The 12,945-nt window shown below is 37.7% G+C and overlaps 1 protein-coding gene across 8 annotated transcripts in view; it reads right to left on the reverse strand.

The window, feature by feature from the left end:
• FREM1 (FRAS1 related extracellular matrix 1) overlaps nt 1–12,945 on the reverse strand; it is a 166,185-nt gene that overhangs the window by 62,682 nt on the left and 90,558 nt on the right. For all 8 annotated transcript variants that reach the window (XM_043566605.1, XM_043566603.1, XM_043566602.1 and 5 more), the window contains exons 19-21: nt 12,374–12,570; nt 7,864–8,086; nt 3,471–3,615 (exon numbers count right to left, since the gene is read on the reverse strand). In XM_043566605.1, the coding sequence (XP_043422540.1) occupies nt 3,471–3,615; nt 7,864–8,086; nt 12,374–12,570 (565 nt within the window). The remainder of the gene's footprint in view (nt 1–3,470; nt 3,616–7,863; nt 8,087–12,373; nt 12,571–12,945) is intronic.

Genomic DNA, 12,945 nt, shown 5'->3' on the forward strand with positions numbered 1-12,945 from the left:
AACAAAAACTTACGTAAAGAGATTAAATGGCTTACCCACGGGTGTTCTGGTACCCTCTATGAAATACCAGTATGAGTTGGGGGACACTTGGGCCATCCACGGCCCTGGACATCACTCCCCCATCCCCTGGTGACGTTCTGAGTAGCTAGCTTTCTCTTCACAGCGACTGATCGTTTCCAAGTGCTCCAGCGGCCAGGTTAGCCCGTGGTGTCCTGAAGAGAAGGTGGCTGCTGTGTCCACCATAAGTGCCTCTACTGTGGTTCTCAGGTCCTCTCTGGTGCTATTCCTTCCACGGCCGACATAGCCATTTGTCCCGGTCTCACCAAAGTGAGGAAGGGATTTCTTTCCACCTGTGTTTCTAGCTTTTGGCCAAACTCTGTCCAACTTGACAGATTGGTTTCCAATAAAAATCGGACGTTTCCTTGGGATGCAGATAAAGGACCAGCCGGCATTCCAACCGCCTTCTGCGTCCCTGCTGAGAAGCCAGAGCCCAGACACCTCACTTCTAACCCCTCTTACTTGGTGCCTTTCTTACCCTCTCCAGGACTGACATCTTCCCTGGCAGTAGCAAGGGATTTTTACTCACCTCTTTCCTAGAGAATATTAATCCCATTACTCCTAGAAGCCTCACGAATCAGTTGACTGGTTGCTTATGGAGATTAGTGGTGCCATTGACAGAAACAGATTAATCAATGCAGGAAGGAAGCCAATGTGACGAAGAAGGTAAGGAGTTTGGCAGGAAGAAAGTGTCAGAATTAAATGCCAGAGGGGCCAAAGGAGAAGAAATTATGTCACAGTCTGAGTTACCCTGAAAGGGAGTGTGGGACAAGGACTGCGGTGCAGGTAATTTATTTGGGAAGTGACCCCAGGAAGCAAGAGAAAGAGGCAAGGAGTGAGACAGGGCAGGAGGGAAAGGCAACAAAAGCTGTTTTTCCAGCAATGGGGCTCAGTGCTCCTGAGGGTCCTTTGAAGAATCATGTACAATATGCTTCGAATTGTACTGCTGAAGGATGGAAGTGTGGGACATTTATTTCACCCACTAGCTCCCACAGGTTACGAGCTACCATCAGAGTGCTTTCAGCGGTGTCTGGACATGGGCGGAATGAGCCAGTGCTGCTGCAGAGAATCCCTGTGCGACACAGCGAGTGAGGTGACACACTGAGGGCACTTGTAAAGCAGCCCCGACAGTGTGTGTGGTACATTCTGCCACAAGAGCGACTATAATCAGAGTGGGGGGGAGGGGTCGGGGGGGCCAAGAGAGCATGACCCAGAGAACCCAAAGTATCTACCACAGCATCCGAAAGGAATTACCAAAGAAATGGTGCCAAATGCTCTAACGAGGTCCAGCAAGGTAAGACGAGCCATTCGTTTCGTTGGGAAAGCCCAGGGTAACTTTTAAGGGAGCAGCTTTAATAAGGTGGGGGAGGTTGGGCAGAAATGGCCGAAGCAAGCACAAGCTGATTCCTCCAAATAGTTTGGCACTGAAATAAATGAGGAACTGGGTCATCTTCGCAGTTTTAGTTTTTTAGGATGAGAATACCTGCTTGCAATAATGGTAATAATTAACACTCAGGAGCATTCACTAGGTACTGGACAGTCTTTCAAGCGCCTTTGCGTCTTTTAATTCACTTAAGCCTTGCTACAACCCTGTGGAAAGGATGCTGTTATTATCCCCACTTAGAAAGAGGCTGACAAAGAGTCCGGGAGAGGTTAAGTGACAAGTTCGAGGCCACACAACCGGTCAGTGGCTGCACCAAGGCAGTCTGGCTGCAGAATCTGCTCTCTTAACCACTAACTACAACCCGTCCTTGTTAGCAGAAGGAACGGAAAGGGAGAGACTAACGACGTGAGAGAAAAAAATAACGGAGCACATTCTGGGAGGAGGCAAAAGGTGATCCACCCAAGGATACACAAGGAAGGGAAAGAAGGGGGAATATAACTACCGCTCCGCAGGAGAAAAGGAAAAAAGAAAAGAAAAGAAAGAAAAAGAAGGGACTTGGAAGAGAGTTGAAGGAGATTTGGCAATTCTGTAGATGAACTGTCCCAGGCAGTTTATTGGCAAGAACATAGCAGGAAATAGTCAGACAGAGGTGAGTGAGTGCCCTGTTATTTTACTAGTCTGGTCTCAGTTTTCTTAGTAAGGATAATGACACCTACTTCCCATAATTCTGGTGAGGATTTAAGGAAATACATTCTGTAAAAGGATCCAGTACAGTGTCTGTCACATAGTAAGCACTTAATAAACACTAGTTTTTATCTCTCTTTCTTCCTCTCAGATGCAGTCACGTCATCAGACAGAGGATTCATATTACTGCAATACCCTTCATATTTTCACTTTTACAAATCAAGGTCATGCCAGTCCAACATTCCACCTATATAACAGAAAATGAAAATTTCTTCTGAATACTTTTAGTTAAACTCACGTCCGAGATGCAACCCTCCAAAAAACTATCATCAGTTTTTCCCATAATGATTTTCAAGGACCTTACTCATCAGTAAGGTCCCATGAAGGAACGGCAGGCTAGAGAAGGGACTTGTTTGAGGTTCTCATTTCTGCAAAGTGGAGGAGACTTTGGGGGTTTACACATTTTTAGGAAGTTATTCACTTCCTGCGAAAAGCTAGGACTGTCCACACAATGCCTCTCACTGCTGCACCGTTGAATACTGGGGTGAAGTGGTCAAAGAGGTCCCAAGAAGCAGACACTTCTCTGCATCCAGCCTTAGAGAAAGTTGAGCCTTCTAAAGTTTTACCCTTGTACAGTGCTGGTAATAAGAGAAATGACCAGAACTATAGAAATATAATTGATGAAGCCTCTGTACCCTATTTTCAAACTGATCAACTGCAGAGGGAGATACTGAGACAGTCTGCAATTAATATCAGCGCAGAATTTTTAAATGATCATTTAGGTGATCATTTTGATATCAGGTAGCAGGGGAGAGTTGATCCATATGGAACACAGGGGACTGGTGGATACTGAAATACCGAGATGATGATAGAAATGGCATGTATATATTTCCCTCAGCCACTCTTAGGTAAAAGTTTGATCAATTTCACAGGAAGGACTGTCTGCAGTTAATATGACCACATTCTAGTTAAATCTACACATCTATTGCACTTTGGTATGTGTGTGTACATGCAGGTGCGTGTATATATACATGTGTTCAAATACTCGGTACACCGTTCATTCCATATTGTAGGTTCAGTCATTCTTAATTATTTACAACTAAGTAGAACTTTTAGATGGAAATCAAATAATTAAAGGGTGTACCTAAGAATTGTTAGGGAGATGTTGTATTAACTAACATTTGCACTCATGGTTCTAGGTGTCTGAGTAGTTGGGACAAGTTGTGAAAGACAGGAGTTGTCAAAGACTCATTTCTGTCTGGAAGACACACATTACATTTGCACCTAATCTTCCACACTTCAGAATTTTCTAGAGCATCTGAAAAGGATTCTTCAGGTAGCTTACTTGCTCAGCATTGGTTTCTCATCATTAACTGGGGTGATTTCTACTGAAATCGTTTTTAATAGCTTATGTTTCCCATCTGACAATTGGATTGTAAAGTCATCAGCAAGGCTCTCTGAGTCATCATGCACATACATCAACTTCATTCCTGGAAGAAGGGGAAAAAGAGAGAAAGTAAATCTTTCTTATGATTAAGCCATTCTGAAACACACATAATCCCTTTTAATTTCCAAGGTATTGGTATCAGCAAGAGTTCATTAATCACTACATAGGGTGAAATTAAACTGCTTTATAAAGTAAGATTGCCCTCTTAGTTCGTTAAAAAATTGTATTTAAATACTTTAGTATTTGATAAGGCTCTTATTTAAAAAATCAGTGAGGAAAGGATATATTATTTAATAAACTGTATGAAAATAATGGTTCATTATTTGGAGAAAATTATAGTTAGATACCTACCTCAAGCCAATAACCAAAATAAATTCTAGATGAATCAAAGCTTAAATATAAAACTATTTTTTTAAAAAACCTACATAGAATTCATATGAAAATGCAAGAGACCAGAACAGCCAAAACAATCTTAAAAAAGAACAAAGTTGGAGACTCACATTTCCCATTTTCAAAACTTACTACAAAACTACAGTAATCAAGACAATGTGTAACTGTTATAGAATAGACGTATAGATTAATCTAATAGAGGAGAGTCCAGAAATTAGCTCATGCATTTACAATCAACTGAATCCCATCAGGGGAACAAAACCTATTCAATGGGGAAAGAATAGTCTTTTCAATAAATGTTACTGGGACAACTGAACAGCCACAGGCAATAGAATGAAGTTGGATCCCTACCTCACACTACATACAAACATTAGCTCAAAATAGATAATAGACCTAAATGTAAGAGCTAAACTAGAAAAACTGTTAGAAGAAAATATAACAATGAATCTTTGTGACTTTGAGTTAGGTAACGGTTTCTTAGATAAGATATCAAAAGCACAAGTGACCAAAACAAAACAAAACAAAAACGGTGGATAATTTAGATCTTAACAAAATTAAAAATTTGAGGCTAAAAATGATACTACCAAGGAAGCACAAAACAGCCCCCAGAACCGGAGAAAATATTTACAAATCATATATCTGATAAGGGAGGGTCTAGTATTCCAAATATAATAAGAACTTTTACAACTCAATAATAAAAGACAACCCAATTACAAAATTGGCAAAGGATTTGAGTAGACATTTTTCCGAAGAAGATGTAAGAGTATAGACAAATAGCCAACAAACTCATGAAAAGACGTTCAACGCTATCAACAATTAGGGCAATGAAATCAAAATCACAATGATGTACTATTTCACACCCACGAGGACGGCTATGATAAAAAGATAGACAATAACAAACGTTGGTGAGGATGCAGAGAAATCGGAACTCTCACATTACTGGTAGGAATATAAAATGATGCAGCTACTTTGGAAAACAGTTTGGCAGTTCCTCAGCATATTAAACACAGTTATCACATGACGCAGCAATTCCACTCCAGATACAAACCCGAGGGAAATGATAGTATCTATCCATACAAAAACTTATACATACATGAATGTTCACAGTCAAAAGTGAAAGTGACCCAAATACCCATCAACTGATGAATGGATCAAGTAAATGTGGCATGTCTACACAATGGAACATTATTTGACAATGAAAAGGAATGGAGTTGTTCTGACTTGTGCTACAATATGGACGAATCTTGAAAACATTATGTTAGATAAAAGAAACCAGTGACAAAAGACCATACATCCCATTTATATGGTTCCGACATGTCAGAGTAGACAAAGCTATAGAGACAAAAAATAGGTTACTGGTTGCCAAGGGCTGAGGAAGAAAGGAGTGAGAATGACTGCTAATGAGTAGGGTATTTCTTTTAGGAGATGATAAAGTGTTCTAAAATTGATCATGATGACGAATATACTAAGGACCTCTGAATTCTAGGCTTCATTAAATGGATAGATATTACGGCATGTGAATTATATCTTATTTCTGAGTGCCGAATGTCTTCCTCTTATAAAAACAAAAGAAAGAAAATGTAAAGGAAAACAATGATAAATTGCACTACTTACAGTTTGTGATTTCTGTACTTAAGAAACATGAATTAAAAGGCAAATAAAATCTAGAAAAACTTGTCTGTAACGTGTGACAAAAATGGGACATATCAAATATTTAATGATCTCTTATAAGTTAATATAAATCAATGGAAAAATGGGCAAAGGACACTATCAAGCAGTTTCCAAAAGGTGAAACATATATGGTTAATGGACATGAAACTGTGGTAAATTACTCATAATCTGAGAATTTCAAAATAAGATCATGATAAGAGACTGTTATCAACTACCACATTTGCACAAGTTATTAAAACTATTCATTCTTGATTAGGAAAATAGGCATGTTCGTGCGTATCATGCAACGGCAATTTTTTCCCTCAAAGTATTATAAATGCTCACCTCTTTTTACCAAATAATCTCACTATAAAATTTTATGCAAAAAAATTCTATGAGAGGTGGACTGAGATTTATGTTACAAAAATAGACATCAGACACGTTTAGGTGTAGTTTGTAAATTCAAGAAATGAAAGGCTATCTGCATATTTAAAAATGGAAGATAGTTGTACGAAAGGAGAGGACAGTAAATCCATACAGTGAAAAGCTGGAGTTATCACAAACCATGTTTTTCAATTAACATTTGAAAAATAAGAAATTTAGGGGCACCTGGGCGGCTCAGTCAGTTAAGTGTCCAACTCTTGATTTCCACTCAGGTGATGATGTTACGGTTGATGAGATAGAGCCTCACATGGGGCTCTGCGCTCAAAGCACAGAGCCTGCTTGGGATTCTCTCGCTCCCTCTCTTTCTTTCTCCCTCTCCACTGCTCGTACTGTCCCTCCCTCCTCCTCCCTCCCTCCCTCTCTCTCTCTCTCAAAATAAACATTAATTTTTTTTTAACTTTAATTAAAGAAAATAAAAAGTCAAGGGCTTTTAAAAAATAAATAAAAACTAAGAAGTTTCTCATAATTGATAAGAAAAAAACCTCAGATTACATAAGGCGGCAGCAGTCTTATAAGTTCTGTATGTTTGGGGTGGGGGATGTATGTGAGAATATACTGAAGTTTAAACCAAATGTAACCCTAACTGAATCAAGAATAAAATAAAGATGAAAATCCAGTCTCTGAGAAGGCCACCAAGCTTTTAACCAAAGGATTAATTCATGTAAACTGTTTTTATTTTTTCTTCAAAATCATTGCGTAAGTGCGAACTTACACAATATGCCTACTTATTTAACCTAAGAATATAATAAATAATAATATTTAACCTAATTAGAAAACAGACTTTCTTGAGAGCAAAATTTGAATAATTACTTCTTTTCCTTTGTCTTAAATTTGAAAAAAACTATTGTCACAACATACTGTATTATTTGATACACATGGTTATTAACTCAGTCATATCATCAACTTAAGTGCCAGGAGTTCATTCTTTGCAATTGATAGAAACTAAGAAATATATGAATTAGCTTTTCAAGTTCAAATGTGACATTGAACAACTATTGTATAATAAACTTGGAGGCAGAGCACTTATCCTGGTTGGGGAAGGGGAAAATTCAGACAGAATAACTGTTGAACTGGCCCAGAGATGAAACCAGCACAGGAAGGGAAGAGTTTGGAGTCCTGGAGGGGGTGCTCCACGGGGAGGTCAGAGGTAATATGGTTCTGAAGGCACAGTGTTGGCTAGCCCATCAAAGGGGGTTCAGGTTGGGGAAACAATATGTGAAGGCAGGAAGGAGAGTGAGAATAGGCAGTGATTCTAGAACCATCCTTTTCTCCAATATTCAAAAGTGTGTTTATATTCGGAAAATGGGATAAAATTGATTTTTTAGAAAGAGCAATTAAAAAATAATTCAGGCTGCTATTCCAACGTGTCATTTCCTTAAAGAACAAATTATCTCCATGGAGAATAATGAGTTATTATATGTGGTTCTATATTCGTTTCAAACATAGAAATTTTGGCAGACAAATCTCTTCAAATTTAGGTCCATGATCTCAGTAGTTTTAAAAAGGAATTTTTCATTATGACATGAAAAAGTTGGAGCTAAAATACCCCAAATCACAAGTATCATTTTTATTGATGGTCCCAAAGTGAAAGAAGACATTTTATTTCCTTTTCAACTACCCATTCTCTCTAGCCGAGGCTTCATGCCCTACATTAATCCAGAGCCCAGAGAAAACCCTTGAGAGATGAATGAATACAGTAGTTGAAGGCCATTTCTTCACTTCTTATTCCTGTGAGTTATTATTATCTTTTCTGGGCTAAATTAGGAAATCAACAAGAACAAATGAAACGAAGTGGAACGTGATATACCATTCTTGAGAAGTTCCAAGGAAAAGCTGTGAATAAGTTCATGCCTCTGGCTGGGGTTGGCAGGCTGCTTATTTGGAGGAAACTCTTTGCTAAGCATCCCGTTGGTGAGGAAGCCATGGCGCGGTTTATGAGTGATGCTGAACAGCAAGGAGTCCTTGGGAACGTCTAGATCAGCAGCATTGATGATGGAGGTATCCAACTCTTTCCTCTGACCCTCACACACCTGAACAAAAACAAGTCAAAAGCTCAGGTGTGTAGAAATAAAATTTGTCTTTCTGCTAGGAAATTGCCCAAAAGAACTAATTTTAAGATACTCTATTGAAAAATTTCTACGAAATTTGTGTGTAATGAGTCCTAAAAAGAAATGGCTTGTTTAACATGACTTTGGAAGAAAAGAATACATTTATTAATCCCTCTCCGGTTTTCTCTGAAGACTTACTTCAAAGCATTTTATTCATTTCCATAAAGGACAGAGGATACACACACACACACACACACACACACACACACACACACACACTTTTTCTCTGCATAATTCAAAGGTCAGGGAAAAAGCAATCAAAGGAATGTTTGCTTTCTGGAATTTACAGAGTTCAGTTGTAAAAGTAACTGTAGACCCTTCACCTTCAGAACCTAATCTGTTATTTTAACCTCCTGGACCTCGTTGCTTTCATATTTCTTAAGTTTCTGCTTTAGAAACAGTACAAATATCAGCTATTCACACGGGAGGGGGTGGCTAGGTTTCTAATTTTGGTCATTATGGGAAGACCTTCTATATTTCAATTGCAATCAACAACAATTGAGAAGGATGCTTCTGGAAGCATAATGGTGTTTATTTTAATTCTGGGCCCCTCATCTCTCCCCAATCCTCATGCCTCTAATTTTCCTGAACTCCCTCCCTCACACCCACCTCCCACTTCAGGTTTAATAATTCTTTAAGGGCAAAGAGAACTGAATGTTTTTCATTTCAGGTAGGATCCAGCCATTTAGAACTTGACATGGTACTTAGCTGTCTTGATCTTTTTCCCATAGTGAGAATAAAGAGAAAAAAGAAATATTTGTTTCCTATTTTGAAATAAAGCAAGATATAAATAAGAAGAACATATACATTTAACAGAAGTCTATCGGGAATCTGCGATGCACTGTGCTTCATGCTGTGCGGATATGAATATGCTAAAAAATTAAAGGTAGATGAGACTGCGAAGGCTGCTCCATCCATAATTATACTGCAAGGAAGAAAATATCTAGTGCTACTAAATATGGTTAAACAAGAAGTGTAAAAGGGTGGAGGAGACCAGCAATGTCTTCATGGCCGGGTGGGCATGTTAGCCATGAAGGATACATATGGTTTAGATTTGTGAAAATGTCCTTTCTCTTCAGCCTCTCTTACTGAGAGAGCCTTCCTGCCACAAGTCTCCACGGCACTTGGATGAAGAAGAATCACTTGCCATTCTGATACTTGGGCTAAAATGATGCTGATTTTCTTGTATCTGGCCTTACATTATTTTATTTTATTTTTGATTTGATTTGATTTGATTATTTTAGAGAGAGAGAGGGAGAGAGAAAGAGACAGAATCTAAAGCAGGCTCCATGCTCAGTGTGGAGCTCAGTGTGGAGCTCAACGTGGGGCTCGATCCCATGACCCTGGGATTATGCCATGAGCCCAAATCAAGAGTTGGACACTCAACTGACTGAGCCACCCAGGCACCCCTGGTCTTACTTATTAAGGACTAAGATGGCATCATAATTTAATGTGCAATGATACAATTATGAAATTATCTTTGATGATAACTCGTGTTTTTCTCCAAGAATTTTAATAAAGCAACCTAAAATATGTTCTAATTACCCTTCTTCATAAAGCTTAAGACTCTTGGACTCACTATATGGCAACCTTTCTCATTTATAAAATGATAAATTACTTTACGACATGACTGAAAAATTCCATTGAAAACATTTGGGATTCTTTTTTGTACACTTCATTGACTGAGATTGTAAATAAAAGGTTTAGATCAATATACACAAAATGCAGAAGCTTACTAGCAGAGCAGTTTTGAAATGGATTATCATATCTTAAACTAAAACCCCATTTTTTTTTTGCAAGTTGCATCGACTTGATCAAGTTTGACTGTCTACAAGAGAAATAACTTTTCCACAAGAAAGCAAAATAAATATGACTATTTTAAAAAATCACTTGTGGGTGCCTCGGTGGCTCAGTCAGTTAAGCATCTAACTTCAGCTCAGGTCATGATCTTGCAGCCCGTGAGTTCGAGCCCTGTGTCGGGCTCTGTGCTGACAGCTCAGAGACTGAAGCCTGCTTCGGATTCTGTGACTCCCTCTCTTTCTGCCCCTCCGCCTCTCACGCTCTGTCTCTCTCTGTCTCTCAAAAATAAATAAACATTAAAAAAAAAACATTAAAAAAAATCACTTGAAGCTTAAAGCCAGCTTTGCCAATAACAATGGAGGTCTGTATTTGTTACTCTTCAACAGCTTCTCTAAGGAGTACACAGGTAAGAAGCATAATTACTTTTGGAGAAGAGCAAGGGACAATTTCCCAATGGCTTAATTATTTCAGAAACTCCAACCCTAGATAGATACAAAACAATAGAGTTAAGTACAGAAGGAATCATTTATACAGTTTTTCCTCTCTCTCATAATTACCGAAGTAATTTCTCTCCAGAGAAACCCATGGGCCAATAGAAGAGGAAGGGCAGGAGCTGGCTCTCAAATCTCATTGTGAGGTGACTCTCATATACTGTGAACAATCAGTAGAAAATTCATATCCATGGGGCACCTGGGTGGCTCCACTGGTTAAGCATCCAACTTTGGTTCAGGTCATGATCTCATGGTTTGTGATTTCGAGCCCCGCGTCAGGCTCTGTGCTTACAGCTCAGAGCCTGGAGTCTGCTACGGATTCTGTGTCTCCCTCTCTCTCTGCCCCTCCCCCACTTGTGCTCTGTCTCTCTCTCTCAAAAATAAATAAATGTAAAAAAAAAAAGAAAATGCATATCAAATAAAGACTTTTGTATTCAGAATTTGATAATTTTTAGTGACAAATAAGGCTAGATAATGGTTTCAAAATAGATCATATTTGCTTTGGGAAATGTCTGAAAAAAAGATGACAAACATAATAACAATAATACAAATGGCACCTGTTTACTAAGGGTCTAGTATGTGCCTGGCCACCTTGATCATCATGGCTACCCCTTAAGGATTTGATGCACATTTTGCAGATAAAGAAAGAGAAGCATAAAGAAAAAATAACTTGTCCAGAACCCCACAACTAGTAAACAGCAACACCCAAGTTCATCTTATTTCAAAGCCTGTGCTCATCCATTTAATCAAGATTTGCTATACGTATGTCTGAATTAAATAATCATATATAAACAATAGAATTGTTTTAAAATATTATATGCTAATATGAAAAGTTTCCCAATATACATAGGTAGGTTTTTTTAAAAGTAGAGATTTGTAGGTATAATACGATCCCTGATTTATAAGTAAAACATATAGAAAAATTGCACATATATTATATATATATATATATATATATATATATATATATATATATACATACACACATACACACACATCACTGGCATGTGCACAAATTATTTTTGAAGGATTACTAAAAATGCAGTCAATGGGGAGTGGCTTTGGGTAGGGGCTGTTGAAGAGACAGACTGTCATATTTCATTGTGTATATTTCTCAATATTCTAACTTGTATAACTATATATTTTTATTATCATGTTTTTAAAGACAAGAGATGTTATCTGTAGAGTGATATCATGGCCACTTTAACTATATATCTGAATTTTTAAATAAAACTAACAAACATTTTCACATAAAAATATTTTTTAAACTACATAAAAAGCATGATTCAAATTACAGTTTTTTCATTTCATATACCTTTATAAATAGGTATATAAAAAGATGCCTTAATATATGTGAATTAAGAGTCCTTGTCATTACAGTATTAGTTAAGAGGACATGCTATGGAAACCAAACTGCCTGGGTGCAAATTTCCCATGTACCACTCCTTATGCCACTTATTTCCAAGCCCTGGGATCTTGGGCCACTAAGCTAACCTCTTTATGCCTCATTTTTTCAGTTACTCAATAGCAATAACAATAGCATCACCCTAAAAGCCTATTGTGAGTATTCAATATGAACACATGTAAAGGACTTGAAATAGTACCTACAACCCACTAAGAACTCCATCTAATATATAGATATATATATAATATATTATATTATATAATATATATATATGTAACTGTACTCACATTGATGCAATTCTGTATGTTAGCAATTATTACTATCATCACCATCATTATTATTAGACCCATTTTTTCAAGTAATTGCATTATATAATCTAGTTAGTGTTTTCCCCATTTCTAGTCAACTTAATGTATTAAGGACACTTGGACCAATGTAAATGAGCTAGGTGAAAACAAAATCAGAAAATGATAAAAAAAAAAAAGAAATGGAAAATTCTGGTATCTTTCTTACAGTAATATTCTGCACTACAAAGTCAGGAGCTTCATCATTTGTGGGGTTGATTATAACGTGAAACGGTATCTCCAAGGAGCGTCGCTTCCCATCTGTGACATACACCATGAACTGGTCAGCCGTCGGTTCCATCCTCAGATGTCTGGATTGCACATAGTTAATGTGTAAAGCCTTCATGTCTTTCCACTGGAATGAAGCTAGAGCATACCAACACGGAGCAGGTAAATTAGAAAAACTTTTTTTTTTTCCCAAGCTACTGATCCTTAATCCTTAACACAATAGCTTATTTCAAAGAAAAGCAAATAAGAGATCATTGCAGTTGACCCAAGAATCAGCTATCGGGGGCTGCTGTAATATCTGTCAGCCATCAACAAAAAACAGATATCCATAAATCATAAGGAAGGATTAAAATCTGCATGGAGAACAGAAAGATGATAACTGCTAACCAGGATGTGTAGGGACTTCATGACTATCCTTTATATGGTTAGAATGAATGTTAAGAGAGACCTTCCCTTGATTAAAACCACTGCTCCTATAAACAGTTCTTATTATGCTTGGATAAGAAAAAGACT

Source organism: Prionailurus bengalensis, chromosome D4 (genome assembly GCF_016509475.1).
Source record: "Prionailurus bengalensis isolate Pbe53 chromosome D4, Fcat_Pben_1.1_paternal_pri, whole genome shotgun sequence".
In the NCBI taxonomy this organism is placed as follows: domain Eukaryota; kingdom Metazoa; phylum Chordata; class Mammalia; order Carnivora; family Felidae; genus Prionailurus; species Prionailurus bengalensis.